The sequence below is a fragment of the Polypterus senegalus genome, chromosome 10 (genome assembly GCF_016835505.1).
Source record: "Polypterus senegalus isolate Bchr_013 chromosome 10, ASM1683550v1, whole genome shotgun sequence".
In the NCBI taxonomy this organism is placed as follows: domain Eukaryota; kingdom Metazoa; phylum Chordata; class Cladistia; order Polypteriformes; family Polypteridae; genus Polypterus; species Polypterus senegalus.
This window is the reverse complement of record NC_053163.1, coordinates 66951408-66962626: the sequence shown is the minus strand read 5'-3', so window position 1 is coordinate 66962626 and position 11219 is coordinate 66951408. Positions and strand designations below refer to the sequence as shown.

The 11219-nt window shown below is 34.2% G+C and overlaps 1 protein-coding gene across 1 annotated transcript; it reads left to right on the top strand.

Moving 5' to 3' along the window:
* The first annotated feature begins 7222 nt into the window (after positions 1-7222).
* Positions 7223-9979, top strand: zgc:158291 (uncharacterized protein LOC572084 homolog). The gene is made up of 2 exons (XM_039765890.1): positions 7223-7437; positions 7899-9979. Exons 1-2 carry the CDS (start codon positions 7318-7320, stop codon positions 8796-8798), a joined length of 1020 nt encoding a protein of 339 aa, XP_039621824.1. The 5' UTR covers positions 7223-7317; the 3' UTR covers positions 8799-9979.
* The last annotated feature ends 1240 nt before the right edge of the window (positions 9980-11219 follow it).

Here is an 11219-nt window from a genome sequence, read left to right as displayed (position 1 = left end):
AGTTATATAAGGTACAGGAAGCTCTACCATTTCAGACTTTATATATGTGAATATGTGAAATTGTTTTATATGAATGATTGTATATGGTCATACTTCTCAGTTCTAGTTATTATCCAAGCTTTCATGTTTTGAATTAATTGTATTATAGTGAATGATTCCAGCCTGATCATAAATAGTCAATTCTGCTTAAAATAACTGAATGAAATAGCCCTTCAAGTAGCTGCAGTTGATAAAGAGCCTTCATTTTGCCATTTTTCTAAAATGAGGCCTTGGAAAACAAAGTGATTTGATGGCTGATGGTTAACATCTCATCACAAATAACAACTGTGTATTGGATGGATTCACCCAAAACAAAATTTTATCCTTTTTTAGTTAAGACTTTTTATTATTACCTTATATTGTCTCTTGTAGTACTGGCTAAAAAATATGTTTCTTTTTTCAGAATTCACCTTCATTTATACGTCAATAAAATAGTTAATTAAACTGTTTAATTAATCAAAACAGTATTATTAATTGTAAATAACAAATACAGCTGAGTGGTCTTACAATACAGTAACCCTCCCCATTTATCCAGGCTTGGGACCGGCATGAAGAAACACACTGGTTTGTGCATTCCCTGTGGCTGGGTTCAGGAAAAATCCAATTTTAATAATAACAAATCAAACTCCTATAGATATTTTTTAAATATTTGATAATATGAAGTAAACCAGATAACAGTGTCTGGCAGGTCAACTAAATGTGTAAGCTTTTGTCATAGAATCCTGTGTTCAATAACATCAACTGCAGAACATTAAAAGGACCATATTAATGACATTTCTTACATTGTCAGAAAGTGTCATCGACGATGTGAGTTAAAGCAGTGTCTGTGCTGTGGTTGGAGTGAGTGTCTGATGGAAATTTTCATAAGCCTGTATTTTTATCATTTAAGTTGTATAGGCAAAGTGTTTTCATAAACTTCTTCAAGAAAAGACAAACTGGATAACGCTTTATAAATCTTTACGGATCCTAAAATCTGAATCAGACTTCTTCAATAGAGGTCTGCTGTTGGTTATATTGTAGGAATCAGGGAGAATGTCTGTTAATAATAATCTATTAGTTAGGCCCACTATTATTAATGTAATGACTGCAAGTGAGCATTTTAACAAACAGGTAGAAATTGGGACTAAATGACTTATAATAGGTTTTGTTTCATTTTTAGATGTCCTATTTATGAAGATGACTTTTGTTCTACAAAAACATGAGGGCTTATTAACATTTTTATCTATTAATCTGAAAAAGTAATCATGCCTGTCATATAGTGTGATTTATTAAAAGATCTGAGTACCTCTAGTCCATCTAGATAGATACGCTCTTGCAAATTTCTTTATCTCCATTTACACTCTGACTTATGGTTTTCTAATTTAAAAATTTACAGCATGTATTCTCCTTAAACAAAAGTGAACTTTTTGTGATTGTTTTTTTAGTGACGTAGCTGTATGTTTCACATATAAATAGTAACTTTCATTCATCCATTTTTCAAACCCACATATGATGAGCAGAATTGTGGGAAAACTGCAAACAATCCCAGCAATCACAGGGAGCTGGCAAGAACAACACATGGACAGAGCACCGACAGTCCATCACAGACATACACACACACACTCACACACACATTTGGGCCAGTTTAGCAATGCTAATTCATTTAGCCCGCATGTCTTTGGACTATAGGAGGAAAGCTGTCCACCTTGAGAAGACCAATGTGGACACAGAGAGAACATGCAAACTCAATGCAGGGAACACCCTGGACATAAAAACTCAGTCTCCTTTACTAAGAAGCAGCAGCACTACCATGACATTACCATGCTGCCCGAATAGTAATTTATTATAATGTATTTTTCAATTTACAACCTCAGATGTAATATTGTTATGTTAATAAATTTTAAAATTGCTAAAGTATCACAATTTTGCTTCTAAATTGATTCTTTTTTTTTTTGGCAAGGGAAGCAGCATGTCATCAGTAATCAGATAAAGATTTTGAAATGGCTTCATTAACTGCATTCTGAATGTTAATGCCATGAGTGATTATTGGGATAATGAGAATGTGTTGGACTTTTCAGAATTTGGAGAAATTTTCATATCAATAATCTGGGAGAGAAATCTTTACTTAAGGTATCAGTTTGCACATCTATGTGAATAATAAAATCACCTAAAACGATTACAAATATAGCAACATCTATTACTAATAATAATAGCTAAATTTGAAAACATTTGCTAAAATCACTTAAGAATGTGGTATAGGGACAAGGAGGTTAAGCAAATAATCAATATTTAGCTCAGTTTTAAAATCTAATAGAACGTCGAAGGAATCACTGCAAGTCCACCTCCTCGGACTCTAATGCATGATTTAAGGAGGAAGGTAAAATGAAGAAGGGAAGCCACAGCTCAAGTATAAGCCAGGTTTCAGTACTGAACTTTTCAGACATTTTGTTCAAAATAATGTCACTAACAAGAATTGCTTTATTTCCAAATGACCAAATACTCAACAGATACTATTTTAGATTACTTTGTTCTGAATATTTTAATTTGTTATTAATAATTTATTAATATTAAATAACAATTAATAGTCATTATTTAATCATTATTCACAATGGCAAATTTATTGAGATTTAATTAGGATTTGTATATGGTGGTCATAACTTTTTTGCCATTTTCTTTGAAACTGTAGCAGCAATATTTTCTAAGATGAGCATGTAATTACTATGTGTGAAAATTACAGCCTTAATAAATGCTGAATAATAAACCTTTAAACATTTTTTAAATAATACTTTTAGAAATCCACTCTAAAGAATGATTATAGCCTCCTTGTGTATTTCAACCTATCTAATGAAGATGGCATTGTTTTTACTTGATAAAATCCACTGTTGTTATCTAGTCCATAACTTACCTACAAGGTTATCTGCAAATCAGCTATCTTTTATAACTGAATGCATTTTACAGTTGCTTTGAAGAATTAAATATCAAAAAAGAACCCCCATACAGTTTAGTTCTGATCACATGTAAAGGTTTAACTTCTATAAACTGGCATTTGCAACCAGATGAATTATATGTTATGACTCCTGTCACCAAGGAACAGAATGCATAATTAATGAAACACCAGCCACTACTATATAGAGCAGCGGACAATGCAGGGGGAGAACTTGATTCTCTAGAGAGGGACTAGAGTTTCGGTGTGGGTCAAAAAATATCCTTTTGATTGCCCTACTCATTGTATCACCTTGGATTTTGGTTCCAACAAGAGTAATAACACCCCTCAATGATTAGCACTGAACAATACATGAAAAGGGAACAATTTCAAAGTGTATTTGCAAATTATTTATTTTCACATAATCCACATGGACAGTTTAACCTATCCAAGAACATATTTAAACAGCTCCTACATGGAGTATGACAAAAATTAATCCAAACGACTGTGCAAAAAAGAGATTTACAGTAAAACATTGCCAAACAAAACATTAATGTTCAAATCAAAGAACTATGCTATTTTTAAAACATATATATCTATCAAACTGGTTCATTAATATTTGGAAGCCATTTTCTATCTGCTCAAGTACTCCTACTGAGCTCATTTAGAGTCACTGATTAACCTGACATGTATTGTACATATTCAGGAGGAACTCACATTTCCATAAACGTCTGACATGGATCTGAAGAACTTGACAAAGACTGCACCATGATTCAAGTTCAGTCTTCTGGAGTAGTAATTCAGTAGCACTGCTCACTGCTCCACTGTGTGATTCTGCTATCTCAAAGGTCCAGGGGACTCAGTTTGTTTCTCAGGCTCATGGTCACTTTCTATAAGGAATCTGCAAATGGTCATCCCAAGTATGTGTTTTTTTTTTTCCCTCTAGATCCTCTAGTTTTTTTTCTTGCATATGATAAATGCTCACTATAAATTGTTCTCCTGTGAGTGAGTTTAAGAATACTGCATATAAAAACCAAACAAAATGATTACAGTACTTGACACATACCCTAGAAAGCGAAAATCTTAGATATTGTGGTACAATTTCACTTTGGAAATAATCAGACACTTGTAATCTATATCCTATTTTAAATTTCCCCTTGGGATTAATAAAGTTTATCTAATCTCATTTCAACTAGTCTGCTGTACTACTCCATCTGCAGAAAGCACACATGCATGTGCCCTCCTATATAAAGTAAAAATGACAAGTTAAAAAAAGTACATGAAATGAGAAGATGTGCTGTTAATGCAAGGGCCTAGTTAGAAGTTCACCTATTAAAGACAGCGCGTTGAAACTAGGCCATGTTAAATATGCTTGCAAGCAGTCAAAGAATGCTACACAGCTACTAAGCTAGCGAGACAGATAAGTCACAGTTCCAAGTTCATTTGAAGTAATTGTATGTTTATGTACTGTAACAATAATACGGAAAAATGACCCCTTTTCTAAAGATTTGAATTTCAGATCTGCACGTACCCTAATCTGCTTCTATTGTTGATAAAAGCTATGGCAATGATTATTGTGGTCATATAGTATTTTCAAGCCAGTCAAAACCTTCTTATTTTACTTTTGGCTCCCAAAATATGGAGTTATAGGAAACATAATAAAAACACAGATTTGTAAGCTACACTAAATGTCTATTAACTGCTATCTTTCCATTCATTACTTCATTGCTACTTTAGAAGAGATTTCAAGAAAAGGGTGTCAAAACATTGATTAGCAATCATTTACACATTCATTTAATGTTCTGGGATACAAAGGAGGTGATATGTTTTCTTTCATTTTTGTTTCTTTCGAAGCAAACAAATACTCAATCACCTTCACTTGCCCTGTATCTGAGTGGATATTGGGAGACAAGGGAGGTGACATGGATTTCTGGAAACAAATTGTCACACAGTTTTCCATTTTTTTCTCCTTCCATATTTCCAAAGTAGAGGTTGCTACTAAAATTTTATGTCAGTCTGTTTTATATTACTTCAGGTGCTGAGCCATCTTTTGAATACGCTAAACATGGAGCCAGCCAGCGTTAGTTAAAACATTGGTGGAATCTGTCAGATCAAAAATATTTATGAGAAAAAATAATCCATTATCACATAGGGTAAACTAATCTCATTTTTATTTTTGACCAAAGTATTGAAAATCAAAACTTACACAATCATTTTGTGAATTTTTAATATCTTTAAAACCAAATGGTGAACAATGTATAGTGTGTTTCATTCATGATTCTAATTTATGTCACCAAAGTACCTCTGGTTTGAAACTGGAATGAATAATGTTACCCATAAATTTACTTTGTCTTATCTTTTGGCAGTTAACCTCAAACTACCAACTTTTAATTTCTGAAAAAGAGAAAACATTTCATTCAGAAGTAAGGCATATTTATAAATATTTAAATGCACTAAAACTATGTTTTAAAAGGTGTGATTTAAATCAGCCTTTGAGTTAAAACCTGATATACTGAAAACGCAATAATAATGTGCCGTTGGTGATTAGCTTCACAATGGATTCTGTTTGTGCTATGTTTAAATTTGTTGTGTTTTCTTTTCAAATTGATGTTCACATATTAAAAATAATAAGTCTTTGAATTTTCACTTCTAAAACATTTCAATAAAAGTAAGCAATTAGATGCTTAGAAATAAAGACAACAGTCATCTGCTATTACTACTACTATTATCATTATCATCATCATCGTCATCCCATAAGGACATGCAGTAACACTTGCATTAGTACTTTTTAATTCAAATTATCGCTTGAATTCTGTTTATTTGTATATAGTGCCTTATGTATTTGCTCTCTCTTTATTTACTTTCCCAACTTTTGACATGCCTCAATACTAACAGGATAAAAATAATAATAATTTGAAAAGCATTAGCACCCTATGCGCATCAGTGTTCAATTAGTCAGTAGACGTATTTGAAACAAAAAAACAGAGAAATGATTAACGACTTGTATCAGAATAACAGAACTACCTGGAAAGACATTTAAAGCAGGGGAAGACTGAAGTAATGACGCTGTTGTGCTATGAATAACTTAATCAATAGACGAAATCCATTCACATACAGAATGAGCAGTGGCCATTAAGAACAATTGTTATATAACTCAGTTCATGAAAGTATGTTATACATTTATTCTTTCAACAACTTATGAAACACTTAAATATTGCTGTGTTCTAGCAAATGTGTCTCCACTAAATTTAAATTAAAGAATGTGCGAAATCGGCCTTTTCGCAAGTATTTGTAATTCAAAAAGATAATTAGGTATTTGTTTCTCACATAAAAAGAAACGTTGATTAATGTTAAAAAATACTCAAGTCACTGTTTGCTTTAAACCTGTTCCACCATAGCGAACAAATTTATTCCGAGGTATTTTCAAAGTAAATGTATAATTTCTAATTTAATTTATTATTTTGAATATGAAAGAATTATCTAGTCATATTAAACGCTCAAAAGGGGTCAAAATATGTCCAGTTATAAAATGAAAACAACTTTATAAGACCTAAACCTAATTGCAAAATGATTATCTTCTAGATAAGGGATTAGCTAAAATGTACTCAAAATATAAGCGATATTAACATGTAACAAAATATTTATTTATTTATTTACCCAATGCTTCATTAAACAGCCCTGTAAATCTGACTATGGCATGTTTACATGTTTACTTTATCTTTAAAAGACATTTGTTGAAATGGATTGTAAAAAGATAATAAGCAAGTAACTCGAAGTAATTTGAAGTGAAGAGCTGCCTTGAAAATAAATCAGACAGAATGTCTCACGCTGGATATTTTCCTACTCCGGGTCTCATATTCGTTTTTATTAAAACAAAAAACAAACGATGAAGAACAATTTAAAGACCCGAAAAGCCGAGAGCACATCACCTGTCTGTCTCTTGCTCATTTGTCAGCCCTGCCCACTTTGTTTTCCTGCACAACGCGACCGAAAAAGACAAAAAGCCAGTTGGTGAATGGTCAATCATTCCTGAAATGTCACTGGCCGTCACGTCCTGAGGTCCTCCAATCATGTTTGACTATTGGAAAGAGACCTTGCCTTTCTTGGCTAATGGGAGGGGCAGTCCAACAACCGTACCCAGACGACAGGCGTGTTGCCACGCCTTTCCATCCAATTAGAGTATGGAATGGGCGGGGCAAATGAAAAGAAAGGCGTGGGCAAAAGCATGTCTTATATTACCGTGCGGCTGGGAGATTCGAACATTTAGACAATATCTTGCTGAGTTATTAGTTCGGAGCGTTACCTAGGAAAGTGTGGTTTAGGTTGCAGTAGCTCATGAACTAAAATACGGACAGTGCTTTTAGATCACCACAACAATGATGTCCATGAACAGCAAGCAGGCTTTCAGCATGCATCCTATTCTGCATGAACCAAAATACACGCCGCTGCACTCCAGTTCAGAAGCTATCCGAAGGGCATGTCTTCCTACACCATCGGTGAGTTCATTTACATACAAACCGCGGAAAGATGAGAAGGCACGCGATACTAGCAATATGTGCGCAACGAGTGTCAAATATATACATTTTAGGATTTGCCAAGTTGCAAAGAAGGGTATCTTAATTAGTTAATAAATTGTCACGGCTAATATTTAAAATTGTTAGACTGACTGTGTTTGACGATTATGGTTACGTTAGAAAGTGTGCCAATTTAAAAGTTATGATTGAAAGATGTGCCGTTTTTAATTTTCTTCGTTTTTATCCACTCTGATTTACCTGCATATACATTGCTAAATTAACTTTTGGCGCAAATGACGGGGTCACCAAAGCCGTGCGGAAAAAACGCAGTTATGAATAATAAAATAATCCTTAAATGAAGGCGCTGAGAAATACATATTTACATAACTGTGTGCTTTGTTTTTGCATGTTATTGAAGTCAATTTTCCCTCCTTGTTTCTCAGCTGCAGGGTAACATATTCGCAGGTTTCGATGAGACCTTGCTTCAAAGAGCAGAAGCACTGGCAGCAGTGGATATAGTGTCCCAGAAAAGTCACCCTTTCAAGCCGGATGCCACCTATCACACCATGACCAGTATGACTTGCACCCCTACCTCTTCGACGGTTCACCTGCACCACCCCTCTGTCCTTACCGGCCATCATCATCATCATCAGCCCTCGCAAGGTCTTGAGGGTGAACTCCTGGACCACCTCACGCCGGGACTCTCACTGGGGGGTATGGCGGGGCCCGATGTGGGCTCAGCAGCGTCTCATCCCCATGCACACATGTCTGCCATCAACCACATGCCCCATCACCACCCGCAGACAATGAATATGCACCCGCACAACCTGGGATCTCACACTTCGCTGGGCAGCACTGGGGAATCCGAGCCAGACCCGCGAGAGCTCGAGTCGTTTGCTGAACGATTTAAACAGAGGAGAATTAAACTCGGAGTTACCCAAGCGGACGTAGGTTCCGCGCTGGCCAACCTGAAGATTCCAGGTGTTGGCTGCCTCAGTCAGTCTACCATATGTCGGTTTGAGTCGCTTACTCTGTCCCATAATAACATGGTAGCACTTAAACCAATTCTTGAAGCCTGGCTGGAAGAAGCAGAGCGGGCACAGAGGGAAAAAATGACCAAACCAGAAATATTTAATGGTGGGGACAAGAAACGCAAGAGAACGTCGATTGCTGCACCTGAGAAGCGATCTTTAGAAGCGTATTTTGCCGTGCAGCCTAGACCATCTTCCGAGAAGATAGCGGCCATAGCCGAGAAACTGGATCTCAAAAAGAACGTGGTACGAGTCTGGTTTTGCAATCAAAGACAGAAACAAAAAAGAATGAAGTTTTCAGCAGCGCACTGAGGAAGAAGGACCACAGATTCACTACAAATAGACGTCTTGGACCTTCGTTAATACACTTGTATTGTTTTACAAAAATCGCTGGGACAAGAAAAAAAAAAAGAAAACTTTTGATACAACCCTCGAAAAAAAACCCAAAAACGAATTAAACGAGCAAATCCGGCTAAAAGGGGAAAATATATTGTTATTAATTAATAACACGGGGCGGATAATATAAAACACCCTGTTTGAACTGGAGAATTGGAAGACATCATTTTGGGTTTAGTACAAAACTTTATTATTGACTTTAATGGCAATCATTGTATAAAACTCAGAGAAACTTGAATAATAATTATTATTCTCTTTAGTTGACAAATAACTCTTTTATATTTATTAATGTAAATACTAAATTGTAAATACATTTGCACCTATGTGTGAAGAGCTCATTTGTTCTTTTTTATAAATACTGTTGTTGGTTTCTGCCTATTTTAATGTTTAAATTGTTATTTTATGTGCTTTGTAAGTCAGTTTTATTTAAATCTCCATTATTACACGGGGATCCTTGTGTTTCTCTTTGCATGGTTTATAAACAGGACGTATCTGTACGGTAGTATTAAGGAACAATTTGAATGCGTTGCAATAACGGAAAAAGTTTACTGTTTTCTACCTCATCGCTTTGGGCACATCCATGGTTGTTTTAAAAACTGGGTATTTTATTCACGAACTTATTAGGAACATTAGATCACAAAACATGTAAGGAGTCAATATAATTATAATAATTTAACTGTAACAATGCTTTGACAATCAAATGTTTTTTTTTATTTAAAACATGTTTTATTTATGTTTTTCTCCATTGAAACAAAGAAAAAGCAAAATACCTCTTGGTGTTTATTGAATTATCCTGTTTTGTTCCATTCTTAATATTATAAGCCTTGGTATGATTTAAAGCAGCCAAATAAATGTTAGATACGACCTATTCATGTTAAAGCCACTGCATTATTAAGAGATTCTGTTTTTAAGGATTCATTTGTGCACTTTGTATGTAAAAGGAGGTTTTAATTAATTTAATTTGTTAATTTATTTTTCCGTTTTATTTATTATATAGACAGTTTGTCGCATTCATTTTGTGATTTCTAAAGGTGTGCTTTGAAAATGTGTCTGTGTAAGCGACAGAATTTCAAATAAACAACGCACGTTGTACCCCAGCCGCTTTTTATCTTCTTGTGAGACCGTGCGCCTCTCTTTCTGAATGACTGCAGGCTCAATGCTGTGTTTTTACTATTTTACAATGCTTGTTCAAATATGTGACCATCCACACGAAATTTGTAGCTATAGGCTTCACGGTTGAATCGCACTGCTGTGCATAATTTGACTGGATATTTTGTCAATGTTATGAATGAGTACCAGTATTGAAAATTAAGTTTTAGATGTGGCATACATTATACAATTAAATAAATGAATAAATAAATAAATATTCTTGCATGCACCTCCTCTCCCTTCCCTCCTGTAATGCACATCTGAATCCCACATATAGTATTACTTTATTTAAGTAAAGCGACACACTTATGAAGTAAGTCTAAAAATAAAAGCACACATATACTGCCGAGATTTTTACACACACACAAACACATATATGTGTGTGTGTGTGTGTTATAATATATATATATATATATATATATATATATATATATATATATATATATATATATATATATATATATGTCTGTGTGCATAAACCTAGAAATCGAACAACAGATTTACTTTTGAAAATTGCAGCGTTTCGAAAATTTAGGTCCGTGCTAACATTAATAGTTACTGGTTACTTATCGCAGAAACTTAATTTCTAATCCTATAGATTTAAGCATATTTGCTGAGAAAACTTTATAAACAGTCGTCTTGACACATTAGAATGAAAAATTGTGTAAATTATATTTACTATATCAGGACTTGCTTTTTAAAGGGCACCTTAAGTAGAAAATTAGTAGATCGGAGTTTATTTTCTGATCAGCAAAACATGACTTCCTCTTCCGTATAGAAATCCTGTAGATCTGCTCCAAATAAGAGAGTTAACTTTACCGCATGTAGTACAAGTTGCTTATTTTAATTTACTGATTTTCCTTAGTTTTTCTTGTACAAGATACCAATTCAAATTTCTGTTTCTTGTGTCTGTGAGAATCGTTCGATCAAAACAAATTTTAGTAATGCACTCGATTAATACAAGATACATTAGGCGAAGCGCGTTACTAATTTAAATTCTGATGATGTGATATAATATACCTTATAGAGAAAATGGATGGATGGAAGGATGAATGAATGGATGAATGGAATGATACAAACAGTGTAAAAAAATAACATTACTGCTTAAACGGAAGAAAAAAAATTCAAATAAAAACAATTCAGAAACAACTTTTCGGTTCAGTGTGCGCGCTTTGAAATGTGTTCAGA

Bases quoted from the DNA above. Each gene is read 5' to 3' on its own strand.
- zgc:158291 (XM_039765890.1), top strand. From the start codon at position 7,318: ATGATGTCCATGAACAGCAAGCAGGCTTTCAGCATGCATCCTATTCTG. The intron at 7,438-7,898 runs GTGAGTTCATTT...CTTGTTTCTCAG, and splicing joins CATGTCTTCCTACACCATCG to CTGCAGGGTAACATATTCGC.